Genomic DNA, 13,424 nt, shown 5'->3' with positions numbered 1-13,424 from the left:
TATGACCTCAATAATTTGAATGCCTCATCTGCAGGGGTGAAATTCAACAGGTTCTGAGAGGTTCTGGAGAACTGGCAGCGGAACTGTTGAGTAGTTCGGAGAACCAGCAAATACCATATTTTTGGAGTATAAGACGCACCGGAGTATAAGACGCACCAAGATTTTGAAGAGGGAAATTAAAAAAAAGGTTTTGCACTCTGCAGACCTCTCCAAAACGGCTCATTTTTCATGAAAATGGCCCCATTTTTTGTCAAAAAAGTGCATGCATAGCCTTTAGGAGGCTTGTAGAGTGTTCCAGGGGGCTGAGGGGGCAAAAACAAGCCATTTTTTTGCTCATTTTGTCCTCCCCAGCCCCCAGGAGAATTCTGGAAGCCTCCTAAAGGCTATGTACAGCCATTTTTGCAAAGGGGCTGGGGTTTTGGGAGGCCAAAAATGCTGTATTCAGTGTATAAGATGCACCCAGATTGCCACACCTACCAAGCCACGCCCACAGAACAGAAAAAAGAAAAAAAAATCACTGCTCATCTGCACACTTCATCCTTTTGGTGGGGAATCCTTTCCTGCTAAAATGTAACATTTACTTCTCTTCCCTGACAGCCCCAGGATTTCAGTCATGGGACCTCCTGCTCACCTGCTGACAGGTCAGGTGGGTGCTGAGAAGTGGCACAAGGACACACATGCAACAGTACAAGAAACCTCTACATTGACAAAGCGATGTGGCAAGGATGCCCTCGAACTGTGGCGTCCTGCCAAGGTCCCCGGCCAGGCTGAGGAAACACCATACGAGCGCAAACTGAAGATTGACTCCTGGAAATTCAAGATAGATGTCTCAGATTCTGGAGAGGTGAAGAGAAAACCCCCGGAGGGGCCAGGGGTGACTCTATGGAAATGCAAAATAAAGCCTCCCCCTTGGGTTGGAAAGTTAACCTTGCCTTGCACCCGGGACTATAGCAACACAAAGAACAATGAATACGTGGCTCAGTACTTCAGGGAGACACGCCTGGTAGTAAGTCGCCTGCGCCAGGCTCTTATTGAAATCAACGAGCAGTTCAAGGGAATAATGCGTATGCGGCAGCAACTAAATGCCATGTTGGATAAAATCCGCCAGGGCCTCATGACCAACAAGCAGAGCAAAGCCATCCGAGAGCACCGGGCAGAAACAGAAAAGGTGAGACCTGCATTCCTGTCAAATCCGTCTCCTTCTTTGATTTGTTGTTGTAGTTGTAGTTGTTCAGTTACTAAACCGCATCCAACTCTTTGTAAGCCCATGGACCACAATACGCCAGGTCATCCTGTCCTCCACTGTCTCCTGGAGTTTGCCCAAATTCATGTTTATTGCATTGATGACACTAGTTAACTATCTCATCTTCTGCTGTTCCATTCTCCTTTTGCCTTCAGTCTTTCCCAACATTTTTTCAAGTGAGTCCTCTTGTCTCATTTGGTGGCCAAAGCATTTGAGCTTCAGCTTCAGTATCTGTCCTTTCAGAGAATAGTCATGGTTGATTTCCTTCAGGATTTTTTTTTTTTTTTGACTGATTTGATCTCCCTGGTGTCCAAGGAACTCTCAAGACTTTTCTCCAACACCTCAATTTGAAAGCATCAATTCTTTTACTCTCAGTCTTCCTTATGGTCCTATTCTCACAGTCATACGTTACATGCGAGGGACTCACTCACAGTTCATTTTTCTTAATGCATTATAAATACCAGTTTTTCAAACTCTGATCTTCTTTTATAAGGTGATCAGTATTAGTAATGGCGTTTGTCAGAGTTTGTTGCAATAATCAAATCCAGAAAGCACACACTTCTTTATATACATAATAATACATGAATAAATGTACAATACCAACAGCAGATTCTTCCAATGTGGTAGAAAGGAGAGATCAGTTTTCAATTTAGAGTTCAGCATTGCAGATAGACTAGATTCAGTTTCAATTCAGAGAGCAGACTAGATTAGTTCTCTTGCACAGACTCAGAGCTACATAGGTAAGTCACGCCCAGGTTCCAAGTGGTCTGGCATGGCTCTCAGTCACCAAATAGTTCCCATTGGCTGACCCAGTTGCCATGCTTGATTCTACGTTAGTTCAGAATCAATTCAACTATTTTAAATTGTAAACTGGAGTTGTGGCCTAATGCATTGTATGAACCCAGCTTATTGGGTGGGCAAACCATGATTAAACTATTAATAGCTCAGAAAAATGAACTGTATCAATATCATCTAGGAGGACAGTAAGCACTTAAGCACTTAATATTAGTACAAGGAAATTATTTTGTTGTTTTTAAAGAGTGTAGGTGCAAAAATATTGCGTTCTTGGCATGGCACATCTAATCATGAACAAACTTGTTCTGATAACTAATGATTTCCAATGTGTTTCCAATATTTGTTATATTTAATACAGATGTTCTACTTAATCACCTACACTATTATGTATTTCTTTAATTAATTTTTATAACTTGTTCTGCATTTGTGAGCGTTATCTTGAGAACATGAGGCAATGTGAATGACAGAATCAAAATGTGCTTTCTTTTATCAATCTTGAAACTAATATTTAACTGAATAAACTTTGTTATTTGATGATAAACTTGTCTAAAACTTTCATAAGACACTTTATAATTGTATGCCTTTCCAGCTTTCTCCATTATCATAGATATCTACTTCCATAAATAAAACATAGTAGAAATATTATATACATACATACATACATACATACATACATACATGTTACATACATACATACGGAGATAGTGAAAAGAAAAAGAATAAAGAAAATTGGAATAATAATCACAATAAGTTGCCCATTTTGTCTGATTTTATTTTAGGAAGATTTTCCCCCCTAGTCTTCTATTTGTGTATCCTGACACACACAATTTAATCAACAATTATATCAACAATTCTTGTCCTGGAGGGTTATGCTCAATGCCTACTCCATTTTTTAAATCGGTTATTTGATGTGCCAGATTCTGATGCATTCTCCGACGATCTTATTTATATTTACATCTAATCGTTTTAGTGGTCATTTAAGACTGTTTTAATTATTGGTTTTATTGCATATCACCATTTGTGAGATGGGTGGCTATATAAACTTGACAAACAAGCGAAGAAGCAAATAAATATCTCCTTCCTGGCATGTAGATATCTGACAAAGTAGATGCACTCATGAAATGGGAAAAGGAGGAATTTACAAAACTGAAAATGAAACTGCAGGACATGATGGCCTGGTCAGGAGATCATCTTAAGGTAAGGAATTAAACAGACGGGAAAAAAAGGAAGGCAGAATCCCACGATACATACCGGTGGATACTAAGTGGTTATTAACAGATGAAATAATCAAAGCAGAAAATATAGGGAAGCTTTAGATTTGTCCAAGATTTGTGTATTTCATGGGAAAGAACTAACAAAATTACTTTTTCAAAATCTGCAATTTTCTGTACCCCCAAGATTGAAAAACAGATCATGAAGGATGAAATTCTGATTTATTAATTTGTATGGAACTGAGAATCACAACTGGTGGGACAACAGAGTTAATTTTTTACTTAGCAAACTTAAGAGTTGTGTGGAACCCAACCCAAAGTAAAGGGACTCCTCTTTGCTTGGCTTAGAGCAGGCAGGGGTGCTCCTAAAACACAACTCAGCCAGATCAGCTATTTGGAAGAACTGAAGCTAATTGCAATTTAACTTTTTCAGATTTTCAGGCCCTCTAATCTTTGGCTTATCATATAGGAGCCTGCTGAAGTACAGGTAGTCCTCAATTTACAACAGTTTGTTTAGTGATCATTGAAAGTGACAGTTACAAAGTTACAAGACCCATGGTGGTGCAGTGGCTAGAATGCAGTACTGCAGGCTACTTTTGCTGACTGCCAGCAGTTTGGTAATTTAGTTCTCACCGGCTCAAGACTGACTTGGCCTTCCATCCTTCCGAAACCAGATTGTTGAGGGCAATAGGCTGACTCTGTAAACTTCTTAGAGGGGGCTGTAAAGCACTGTGGAGCCCTGTATAAGTCTAAGTGCTATTGCTATTGCATTGGAAAAAGTGACTTATGACTGTTTTTCACCTTTACGATTGTTGCAGCATCCCCATGTTCAATCATGATTCAAATTCAGATGCTTGGCAACTGACTCATATTTATGACGGTAGCAGTGTCCCGGGGTCAGGTACCGTTTGTGAATTTCTGACAAGCAAAGCCAATGGGGAAGCCAGATTCACAATCACTGTGTTACTAACTTAACAATTGCAGGGATTCACTTAACAACTGTGGTGAGAAAGGTCATAAAATGGGGCAAAACTCACTTAACAACTATCTCACTTATCAGCATAAACATTAGGCTCAGTTGTGGTCGTACGTCGAGGGCTACCTGTAACTATTACTAATGCAATGTTACCGACAATTGGATTAATATGATCATGCCATCTTCCTGATCAGTTGTAAAAATGGTGCGTTTTAAAAATCCTCTGTTTGCCATCTAATAATGGCTAACGTACTTGGTGGCTCAGTGGCTAAGACGCTGAACTTGTCGATCAGAAAAGTCAACAGTTCAGCGGTTCAAATCTCCCATTATTTGTCCCAGCTTCTGCCAACCTAGCAGTTCGAAAGAGCGTAAAAAATGCAAGTAGAAAAATAGGAACCACCTTTGGTGGGAAGGTAACAGCGTTCTGTGCGCCTTTGGCGTTTAGTCATGCCGGCCACATGACCACGGAGACGTCTTCAGACAGCACTGGCTCTTCAGCTTTGAAACAGAGATGAGCACCACCCCCTAGAGTTGGGAACGACTAGCACATATGTGCGAGGGGAACCTTTACCTTTAATGGCTGAGGAGCTCTGCTGGAAAAGTGAAACTGCCATTGCAGAAGGCAGTTTACTGAGGAGAGAAGCCAAATCACTGCTGGTGTCAGCTAAGCCAGAGATAGAGCTTCTTTACTTAACTTTGGGGGCTACAGCCAAGTGGAAGAGAACTGTGCTAGGTTTATATCTAAGCCTAGATTTAAGCCTAGCAGGCTGAATAAAAGTGGTCGTTTCATCTTTGGTTTCTTCATTATCAGCATCCAATTTCTTGCAGCAACTAGGTACATGTAGGGAAACCCTCAACACCCTGTGTGGTGAACGTGGCCGTGTGCTCGACCTGGTGCCCCAGCCTCTGCGCATGGTTCTCTTAGGGGCTGGGCGTGATTCCTGGCTTGGCCTGGACCGGCCCTCATCCCCCTGGGTGGAGCGAAATGAAACCCCAATTCCAAACCCCGTGGGAGCATTCACAGCAGGTAATTACTATAACTTTTGGGGGATGTACAGAAATAAATTCTTAGACACATAGTTTGATATGGCTTACTGGCTATCAAGTAATAACGCAAAGGAAGAAACAGGCTAAATGCATTTCACATATTAGCAAATACCGGTACTCATCATTTCTTATCATATCAGTGGCATTTCAAGAAAGAATTCAAGAATTTGTTAAAAGAATTCAAAGAATTCTTTTAACAAATTCAAACAAAGAATTCAAAGAATTCAAGAATTTGTTACCTGCAGAAGAAAAGGCTTCTACAGTCTATCTGGATACATATTGCGGACACATTTGTCTGCCTATTCCTTTATAAAGTGGGAAAATTTATAGGCTCTTTGATTGCTTTTTTCTACCCTGTTTCCTTGAAAATTAGACCTCCCCGGATAATAAGCCCAATCGGGCTTTTGAGCGCATGCACTAAAGTAAATCCTCCCCCCAAAATAAGCCCTCCCCCAAAATATTGCAACACAGCAGCAGCCATGAGGTGACCACGCTCACCACTTCCTGCACCTCAAAAATAATAAGACCTTCCTGAAAATAAGGCCAAGCATTTATTTTGGGGGGGGGGGCAAAAGAAAATAAGACCCTGTCTTATTTTCGGGGAAACACGGTAGAATTTCTTAGAAGTTCCACAGGCAACTAATGTACACCTCTTAAAGACCTCCGTAAGAATTCATCAGAATCCTCAAATGGTGTGCAGTTGCTACAGCATCTCACACAAAGTAAAGGGGCTGTGGCAATCTGTGTACAGAGATTCAAAGTCAAAAACAATTCGCAGACAGGAAAGGTTTGCTAAGCTGACAGCCTGAGAAATTCAGCACTTCAAGGAAATTAGGAAGATTAATGAGCTAATTAATAAAGAAGGGCTACAGGATTTATCTCAAGTCTCTAGATTCTGTACTCTAGCCCTCAATTTTTGGCATTAAAACTAATTAAGGAAAGTTGGGGGTAAGTCTTTTTTCTCCAATCATGCTCTGCAGTTAAACAGCTTGGTGTCTATCCTGACACTGAAAAGACAAATGTCCCTCAGAGTCAGCCCAGTATGCTCTCAGATTAAGTGTTTTTCTTCACAGATCAGGCAGCAAGCTAGAACATGTATTTTCATAAGTGGATCATCCTATAACCTCGTCAATGCTGTCTCTCCTTTCCACTTTTTAACACTTATTGTTATTTCCATCTCCTCAAATCCACAAAAAAGAAAGAAGGGCAAAGTGAGAGGCAAAGTTAAAACCAAGAAAATGAAGTATAGATATGATATACTTTTGTCAAACCAAATTTCCAAATAGATATACTGTATTGTATTAGGGATGCACTCATTTTTAACTGGGTTAATCTAGCTGCCCCAAGAGTTGTTGGCATATTCAAGATTCTAGAATTCTTTCCTGAGAAAGAATTGCAGGTAGATTTAGGAACTTGCAAATGGCAATGATGTCAGTCCAGAGACTTAGCCCAGCACATAACTTTTAGGCCAATTTTTTTTTTTTTTAGTTTTTATTTTATTTTAATATAAACAATCCATCTTCCATTAAACAGTGTGTCGTCTGGGTATAAATATTTTATCCGAACAATTAAGATTTACAATCATATTTAATCTATTCCTAGCTTAATACCAATACCTTAAATGTCTAATACGATAACAATCCTCTTCATGATTTATTTAACTCTATTCATTATATTAACTATTGGTACATTTTCTGTATTTTACACGATTCCTGTTACTGCTAATTCTTATAGTCATTCTCTAACCATCGATAAAATGATTCCCAAATAGTATAATAATCAGTCTGTTCTTTTAGTACAATTATATGATTTAGAGGTAAACCGCACAAGCAACATGGGAGAAACTTCAATTAAACAAGAGTAGAAGTGTTTTTTATGAACAATCTATCCTTGCCTATTACACTGAGAAAGAAAAAGAATGAAAGCTGGCTCGAATTGTAAATTGCATTCAACAAGCAGAGCAGATTTGAAAAGAACTCTTTATTTCCTCTTCGTTTCATTACTGCTGTTCTCCAGAGTGTGCAGGAGCTCTAGAAGATGCCCGGCGTCTTACTACTATCACCAAAAATGTGATGTTTCAGTTACAAAAAACTATCAGTGAAGCACAGAACACCCGTAATACTGTGCACGATGCCATTGAGAACCGATTGCAAGGCAAGATGGAGGAGACTCTCGGTCATAAGGTAAATGTCTTGATAGGTTTGCTGTAACATAGGTGAAATTAGTCAGACAGACAATCAATCAATCAATCCACTGATCTGCTCAAAAAGCAAGCAAATTCTGAGACAACAAATACAAATTTTAATAAAACTAAATGATTACAAAATGGAAGTGGTCTAATGTAAGTCAGACTAAACACACACTGCTTTTGTAATATCCTATTCTGTTTCTTAGCAGCAGTATGCCATTAGCTCGTCGGGGCCACACTCTGGAAAAGCCAATGTCTGGGTTCTAGTGCGCATACGCCAGTGGTGGGTTTCAAATTTTGTTAGAACCTCTTCTGTAGGTGTGGCCTGCTTTGTGGGAGTGGCTTTGCTGGCCATGTGACTGGGTGGGAGTGGCTTGCCAGCCATGTGACTGGGTGGGCATGGCCAACTTGTAAAATGTGGTGAAACTCACTTAACAACGCTCTTGCTTAGTAACCAAAATGTTGGCTCTAGAAGCTCTGGTATTTGAAGCACCCAAGTCTTAAAGCTGTCAAGTTACAAGACCCTTGCACCCCTAACCCTTTAGGAAAAAAAACTCCAGGGGTGTTCAAACTTGACAGCTTTAAGACTTGTGGACTTCAACTCCCAGAATTCCTTCTCTCGCTCTTCATCTTGATAATGTGCGGACAGACGGGGAAAAGGAGCTGGAAACGGTTCTAAATGGCACTGTAGATTTGTGGAACCTCTTCTATAGAAGAGGTTAGAACTGGCAGGAAACCACTTCTGGCATGCGCGTCTGACAATCAACTGGCCGGCGTGCATGCACACACTAGTTTTTGACACTGCCTCGTGCTCGAAGGGATCGTGCTCCAGAAAAGCCAAACTTCTGGGCCTTGCCTGTTTGCCTTCTGGATTTCTGGCACGCATGTGCGTGCGAAAATCAGCTGTCCTTTGCGCATATGCACACCAGTTTTCAGCACTGCTGCATGCACGAAGGACAGCTGATTGTCGCACGCACATGCGTGCCAGAAACCCAGAAGGCAAACAGGCAAGGCCTCGCATACCAGGCGACATGGCTTCATGTGCCACTTTGGGCACACATGCCATAGGTTCGCCATCACGGCCCTAGTAAATATTTAGAAGGGCCCCTTTAGAATTTCTAGGACTGAAAACTAGACTGGAAGGTTGAAAAAACATTTCTGAAGACGACAGAAAAGGTAAATCGGCTTTACCTTTTTAGTCGTTGGTTTAGTTCATTTATTTGTTGTTTATTTACCTAATTTACATGGCTGCCCATCTCACCCAAAGCAACTCTAGGTGTCATGCAACAAAGTTGTTGTGAGGACCCAGCAATTGTTTTTCATGCTTTATTGTTACAGAAAACCAGGAGATTCGGACTGCGAGATCAAGAAAAAGCTTTATTTGGCCAAATAGTTCAGATAGAGATAGCAATTTCTAACAACTGAACAGTGTTCTAATCCAAACATGCGTTCTTATAGTATGTGCAAAGCATCGAAAACACGGAAATATGTTGAAACATTTCAATGGGTTAAGTTCCTTATTGCTAGGCAGAAAAGCATACAGGGAACACTAGTTTCATTCTGGGTTTTGTAGTTAAGCTATATGCCTGACTCGCAGGCGAGACCTCCAACGGACTTGGCCTACTTACAACAGGTGTCGCGGTTTGACATTTCAAACTTCCTGTGTTCAAACTTCCTGTTTTTAATGATATAGAAGGGATACATGGGGCCCCCAAGAAATCCTCAAGTCTGACCCTGTTTCATGTTCACTCTTATGTCCAAATCTCGCTTTATGTCCTGCCAAATATTCAGCAATATTTGCTCAGGCAGGTTAAGTGAGTGCAGAAAATACATACATACATACATACATACATACATACATACATACATACATACATACATACTATCTCCAGATTTAGACCTTAGTGTTATATTAATTGGGAGTAGAATCTCTCCTATCAGTTTTTAATGGAAATTAGTGGACTTCTACTCCCAATATTCCCCAGTCCATATACTGCCAAGTTTGAAAAACACTGATCTACACAGGTAGTCCTTGACTTACCACAGTTCATTTAGCAACTGTTTAGTTATGGCACTGGAAAAAGTGATTTACGGCCATTTTCACACTTAAAGACCATTGCAGCTTCCCCATGATCATGTGATCAAAAGTCCAATGCCAACTGACTCGTACGTATGATGGTTGCAGTGCCCCGGGGGTCATGTCATCCCCTTTTACGACCTTCTGATAAGCAAAATCAATGGGGAAGCCAGATTCACTTAACAACCGTTAAGGTGAATCTTAACCGGAAACCGTGTCCCTAACTTAATGACCTCAGTGGTCCACCTAACAACTGTGGCAAGAAAGTTAGTAAAATGGGGCAAAACCTGCTTTAAAAATGTCTCAGTTAGCAATGGAAATTTTGGGTTCAAGGGTGTTCGTTAAGCCGAGGACTACCTGTACTTCTTAAAACAGAGCTTTTAATCCTGTCCTGTTCTTCTCAAGCTTTGAATCTAGACAAGTGATGCATAGTAAGGATTCTAATGATAAGGTAAAGGTAAAGGTAAAGGTTCCTCCCGCACATATGTGCTAGTCGTTCCCGACTCTAGGGGGCAGTGCTCATCTCCATTTCAAAGCTGAAGAGCCAGTGCTGTCCGAAGACGTCTCCATGGTCATGTGGCTGGCATGACTAAATGCCAAAGGCGCATGGAACACTGTTACCTTCCCACCAAAGGTGGTTCCTATTTTTCTACTTGCATTTTTTTAATGTGCTTTCAAACTGCTAGGTTGGCAGAAGCTGGGACACGTAACGGGAGCTCACTCTGTTACAGGGTGCTAGGGATTCGAACCGCCGACCTTTCTGATTGACAAGCACAGGGTCTTAGCCACTGAGCCACCACGTCCCTTTTTGATCTTAGGATACGGTGCTTAAAAAGTTTTAAAATTATATTTGGAAATTTAGCATGTCTGATCAGCCTCATTCAATTATTCCTTTATTTTCTCTCTATCTCTCTCGCTCTCTCTCTATCAGGAAAAATTAGATATAACCCTGGGAGGAACACGTAGCACTCTGCACCGCTGCCAACGTTTCCACCATGAGATGCGTCTCACTCGTGGATTGACACTGGTGAGATATGATGGGCTGGGTGCCACCTGTGCTGTAATTCTCTCCCTTAGCCCACTCCAAATCTGATTATTTATTTAAAACATTTATGTAGCTGCCCATCTTTCAACCAATTCTGGGTAACTCCCAATCAAAAATAAAAAAAAATCATTGAAAATTATGAAACACAATATTTACTTAAAATATTTACATAGCCGGATTAGCTGGAGTTATTTTTCTATCCATTAGAATCCACCTTTGCTTTGAATTTATACCTACAGGGCCCTGAGAGCATGAAGTACCTGGAGACAAGGGAAAAGCTGACACGGCCAATAGTGCAGACGTATCAGAGACATGTGGGAACACAATTGCCTGAAGCTACAATCCTTGAGCAGGTAAGGTTATTACAGTCTTTGTGCAGGATGTATAATGCAGTCTTCCAGACCATGAATTTTGGCCTGGGTAGAAAATACAGGAACTTTCTTAAAACAGCAGTAACGCCATTTTTAGCAGGTGTGCTTAAATGTTCTACTTTGGTCAGTGGACTTGCAGTGTTTATGCTATAAAATGCTAAACTGAATTATCTGTGGGGTTCTTGGTGCTCTCTTCTTGGTGGCTTTCTTACAGACATTTCATTATCCAACTAGTAACATCATCAGTGCTAGAAGAGAGTGTGGTTTGTTCACTGTTTATATATAAGTGACTTGCCCCATCACTGTTGATGGAAGTTTTTTTTTATAGTTTCTTGATTAAAACACCTCAACAGCAGTCAACACCCAGATAATTAGAGATTAACACCAGGATTAACACCAAACCAACAGTCAAGCAGCAAACAATATCCCAAATGAGGACCCGCCAAACAATCAAAGAGTAAACAACACCTTTATCAAGGAATTACCAAGAATTAAACAACACTCCCATCAAGATTGACAGGACAAATCACTTGTATATAAACAGAAAGCAAACCCCGCTCCCTCTAACACTGATGATGTTACCTAGTCAGGTAATGAAATGTCTCCAAGAAAACAACCAAGCTCAGAGAGCACCAAGGGCCTCACAATTCAACCTTGAGATACAATATTCTCTTCTGTTGAATTAATTGTACACCTCATTATGATGCAAGTTAACTCTGTGGCAGCGGTGAGTTCTGGCTGCTGCTACTGCTGATTCGCTCAGGGGCGCTTCATGTGCGCTATGCGTGCATGCACAGTAATAAAAAAATGCTTCTGCACATGCGCAGAAGCAAAAAAATAAGATGGTGGTGCTATGGTGGCACCAAGAGAACCTGTTTGGGGGTGTGGCAGGCTGAGTTACTACCTACCTGGCCGAACTGGTCTGAACTGGTAGGAACCCACCTCTGCTCTGTGGATACAAAACTGATTTGCAAATATGTTTGCAAATCCTTACTTACTTTTTCTTCTCCGCTGTTGCTTTTTTTTTTATCCAGTCCACTACAAAGTTAGATAGCAGCATGGAAGATACGGCCATGGATATCCAACATCTAAAAGCCACTCAGAAGTACTTGCAAGAATGCATTCACAGCAAGCAGACAGGCTATGAAGTCGACGGTAGCATTAAACGCCTGCGGCAGCGCCGCATGCATCCACGCACCAGCATGAATGAGATTTTTGAATTGGTCTATACCTAGGAAGTCTGGCAATTAATGAGTACTAAAATAAAACCTGGACACTTATAGTAGTCAACTTCTTTCTAGTTAAGAAGGGGAAAATATTTGATGGGCAGTGATAATAGAATGGAGTACCAAATTCAAAATACTCTTAACTTAGTCAGATTCCTAAAATAGACGGGAATGTGGCTGCTTAATGTAGAATGTGGTGTAGACATTAAGGTAATAGAGGTTAAGTTAGTGGGAAGACTCGGGTTCAAATACACCCTTAGCTACGGAAGCTTACTGGGTGCCTTTGGGCTATTCAGTCTCTCTGTTTTATCTAGTGCACAGGACAGTTGTGAGAAAATACGAAATTTGGATTTAGTAATTAGATTTACAATATGAGAAAACAGTAACAGTGACCTTTGATTGAATTATCCCCTGCCTTTGTTCTAGGAGCTAGATAGCATACCCTATTGAAGCCCGGTATCCATATAACTAGCACATTAGTTTTTTTCAGCAGAACCTCTCTCGACCAGCTGCCCTGGACCTGTTTTTAATATACACATAGCATCAGAGAGGTAGCTTTATACTGACTGTTGTTGTGGCCCATCAGCTGCCAGCAGAGCTAGCAGCAGAGTCAGAGAGGAGGTGGTGGAGGGTCAACCTGGGCCAGCTTCGGTGCCTTTGGAAGGATCTGCTAAGGAAACAACCAGAGCCAGGGCCTTCTGTCCTCCCCCAGATGGAGAGGCAGCCTGAGATGAGTGAGGGGGAGGAACAGATGGACCCCATCCCAGATGTGTGTAAGTGCAGAGAGGAAAAGAGAGAAGAGCAAAGAAAAGCAGTAAGCCGGCTCTCAGGGAAAGGCAGACACAGACAATAGCCGGCCCATCCCTGGCTAGGAAATAAATAGCAGAGGCTTGGGAGTGGCCGGTTGTCACAGACGACCATTCATTTTTAGTATACAGCAAGCAATTCAGATTTCTTGGCTAAACCTAGGTTTGTTGGGACTAATTACACTTGATTTTTTGTTTATCCATGTGAATAAAAGACTGTTTCTGCCCTTTTATAAAAAGGGGTTTGTTTTACTCATGAGTAAATGTCTTATCACTATTTGCGAAGGCCGGGTCAGAACAACTGCCAGAAGGCAAGCGCTACACAGCTAGCTTGGGACTTCATTGAGAATTCTCAGTAGTAAATAGATAAATGTTATTCTATGGGATTCAAACCTCCCACCAGAAATTGAACTCGTAAAGTGCAATTTGGATTGCATAC

At 41.1% G+C, this 13,424-nt stretch overlaps 1 protein-coding gene across 1 annotated transcript; it reads left to right on the top strand.

Moving 5' to 3' along the window:
* The first annotated feature begins 613 nt into the window (after window positions 1-613).
* Window positions 614-12,188, top strand: CCDC105 (coiled-coil domain containing 105). The gene is made up of 7 exons (XM_032209378.1): window positions 614-1,168; window positions 3,131-3,235; window positions 5,054-5,252; window positions 7,289-7,455; window positions 10,469-10,564; window positions 10,822-10,935; window positions 11,988-12,188. Exons 1-7 carry the CDS (start codon window positions 614-616, stop codon window positions 12,186-12,188), a joined length of 1,437 nt encoding a protein of 478 aa, XP_032065269.1.
* Window positions 12,189-13,424: the final 1,236 nt, after the last annotated feature.

This window comes from Thamnophis elegans, chromosome 2 (assembly GCF_009769535.1).
Source record: "Thamnophis elegans isolate rThaEle1 chromosome 2, rThaEle1.pri, whole genome shotgun sequence".
Classification (NCBI taxonomy): domain Eukaryota; kingdom Metazoa; phylum Chordata; class Lepidosauria; order Squamata; family Colubridae; genus Thamnophis; species Thamnophis elegans.
The sequence above is the reverse complement of the archived record's forward strand: the minus strand, read 5'-3'. Positions and strand labels throughout refer to the sequence as shown.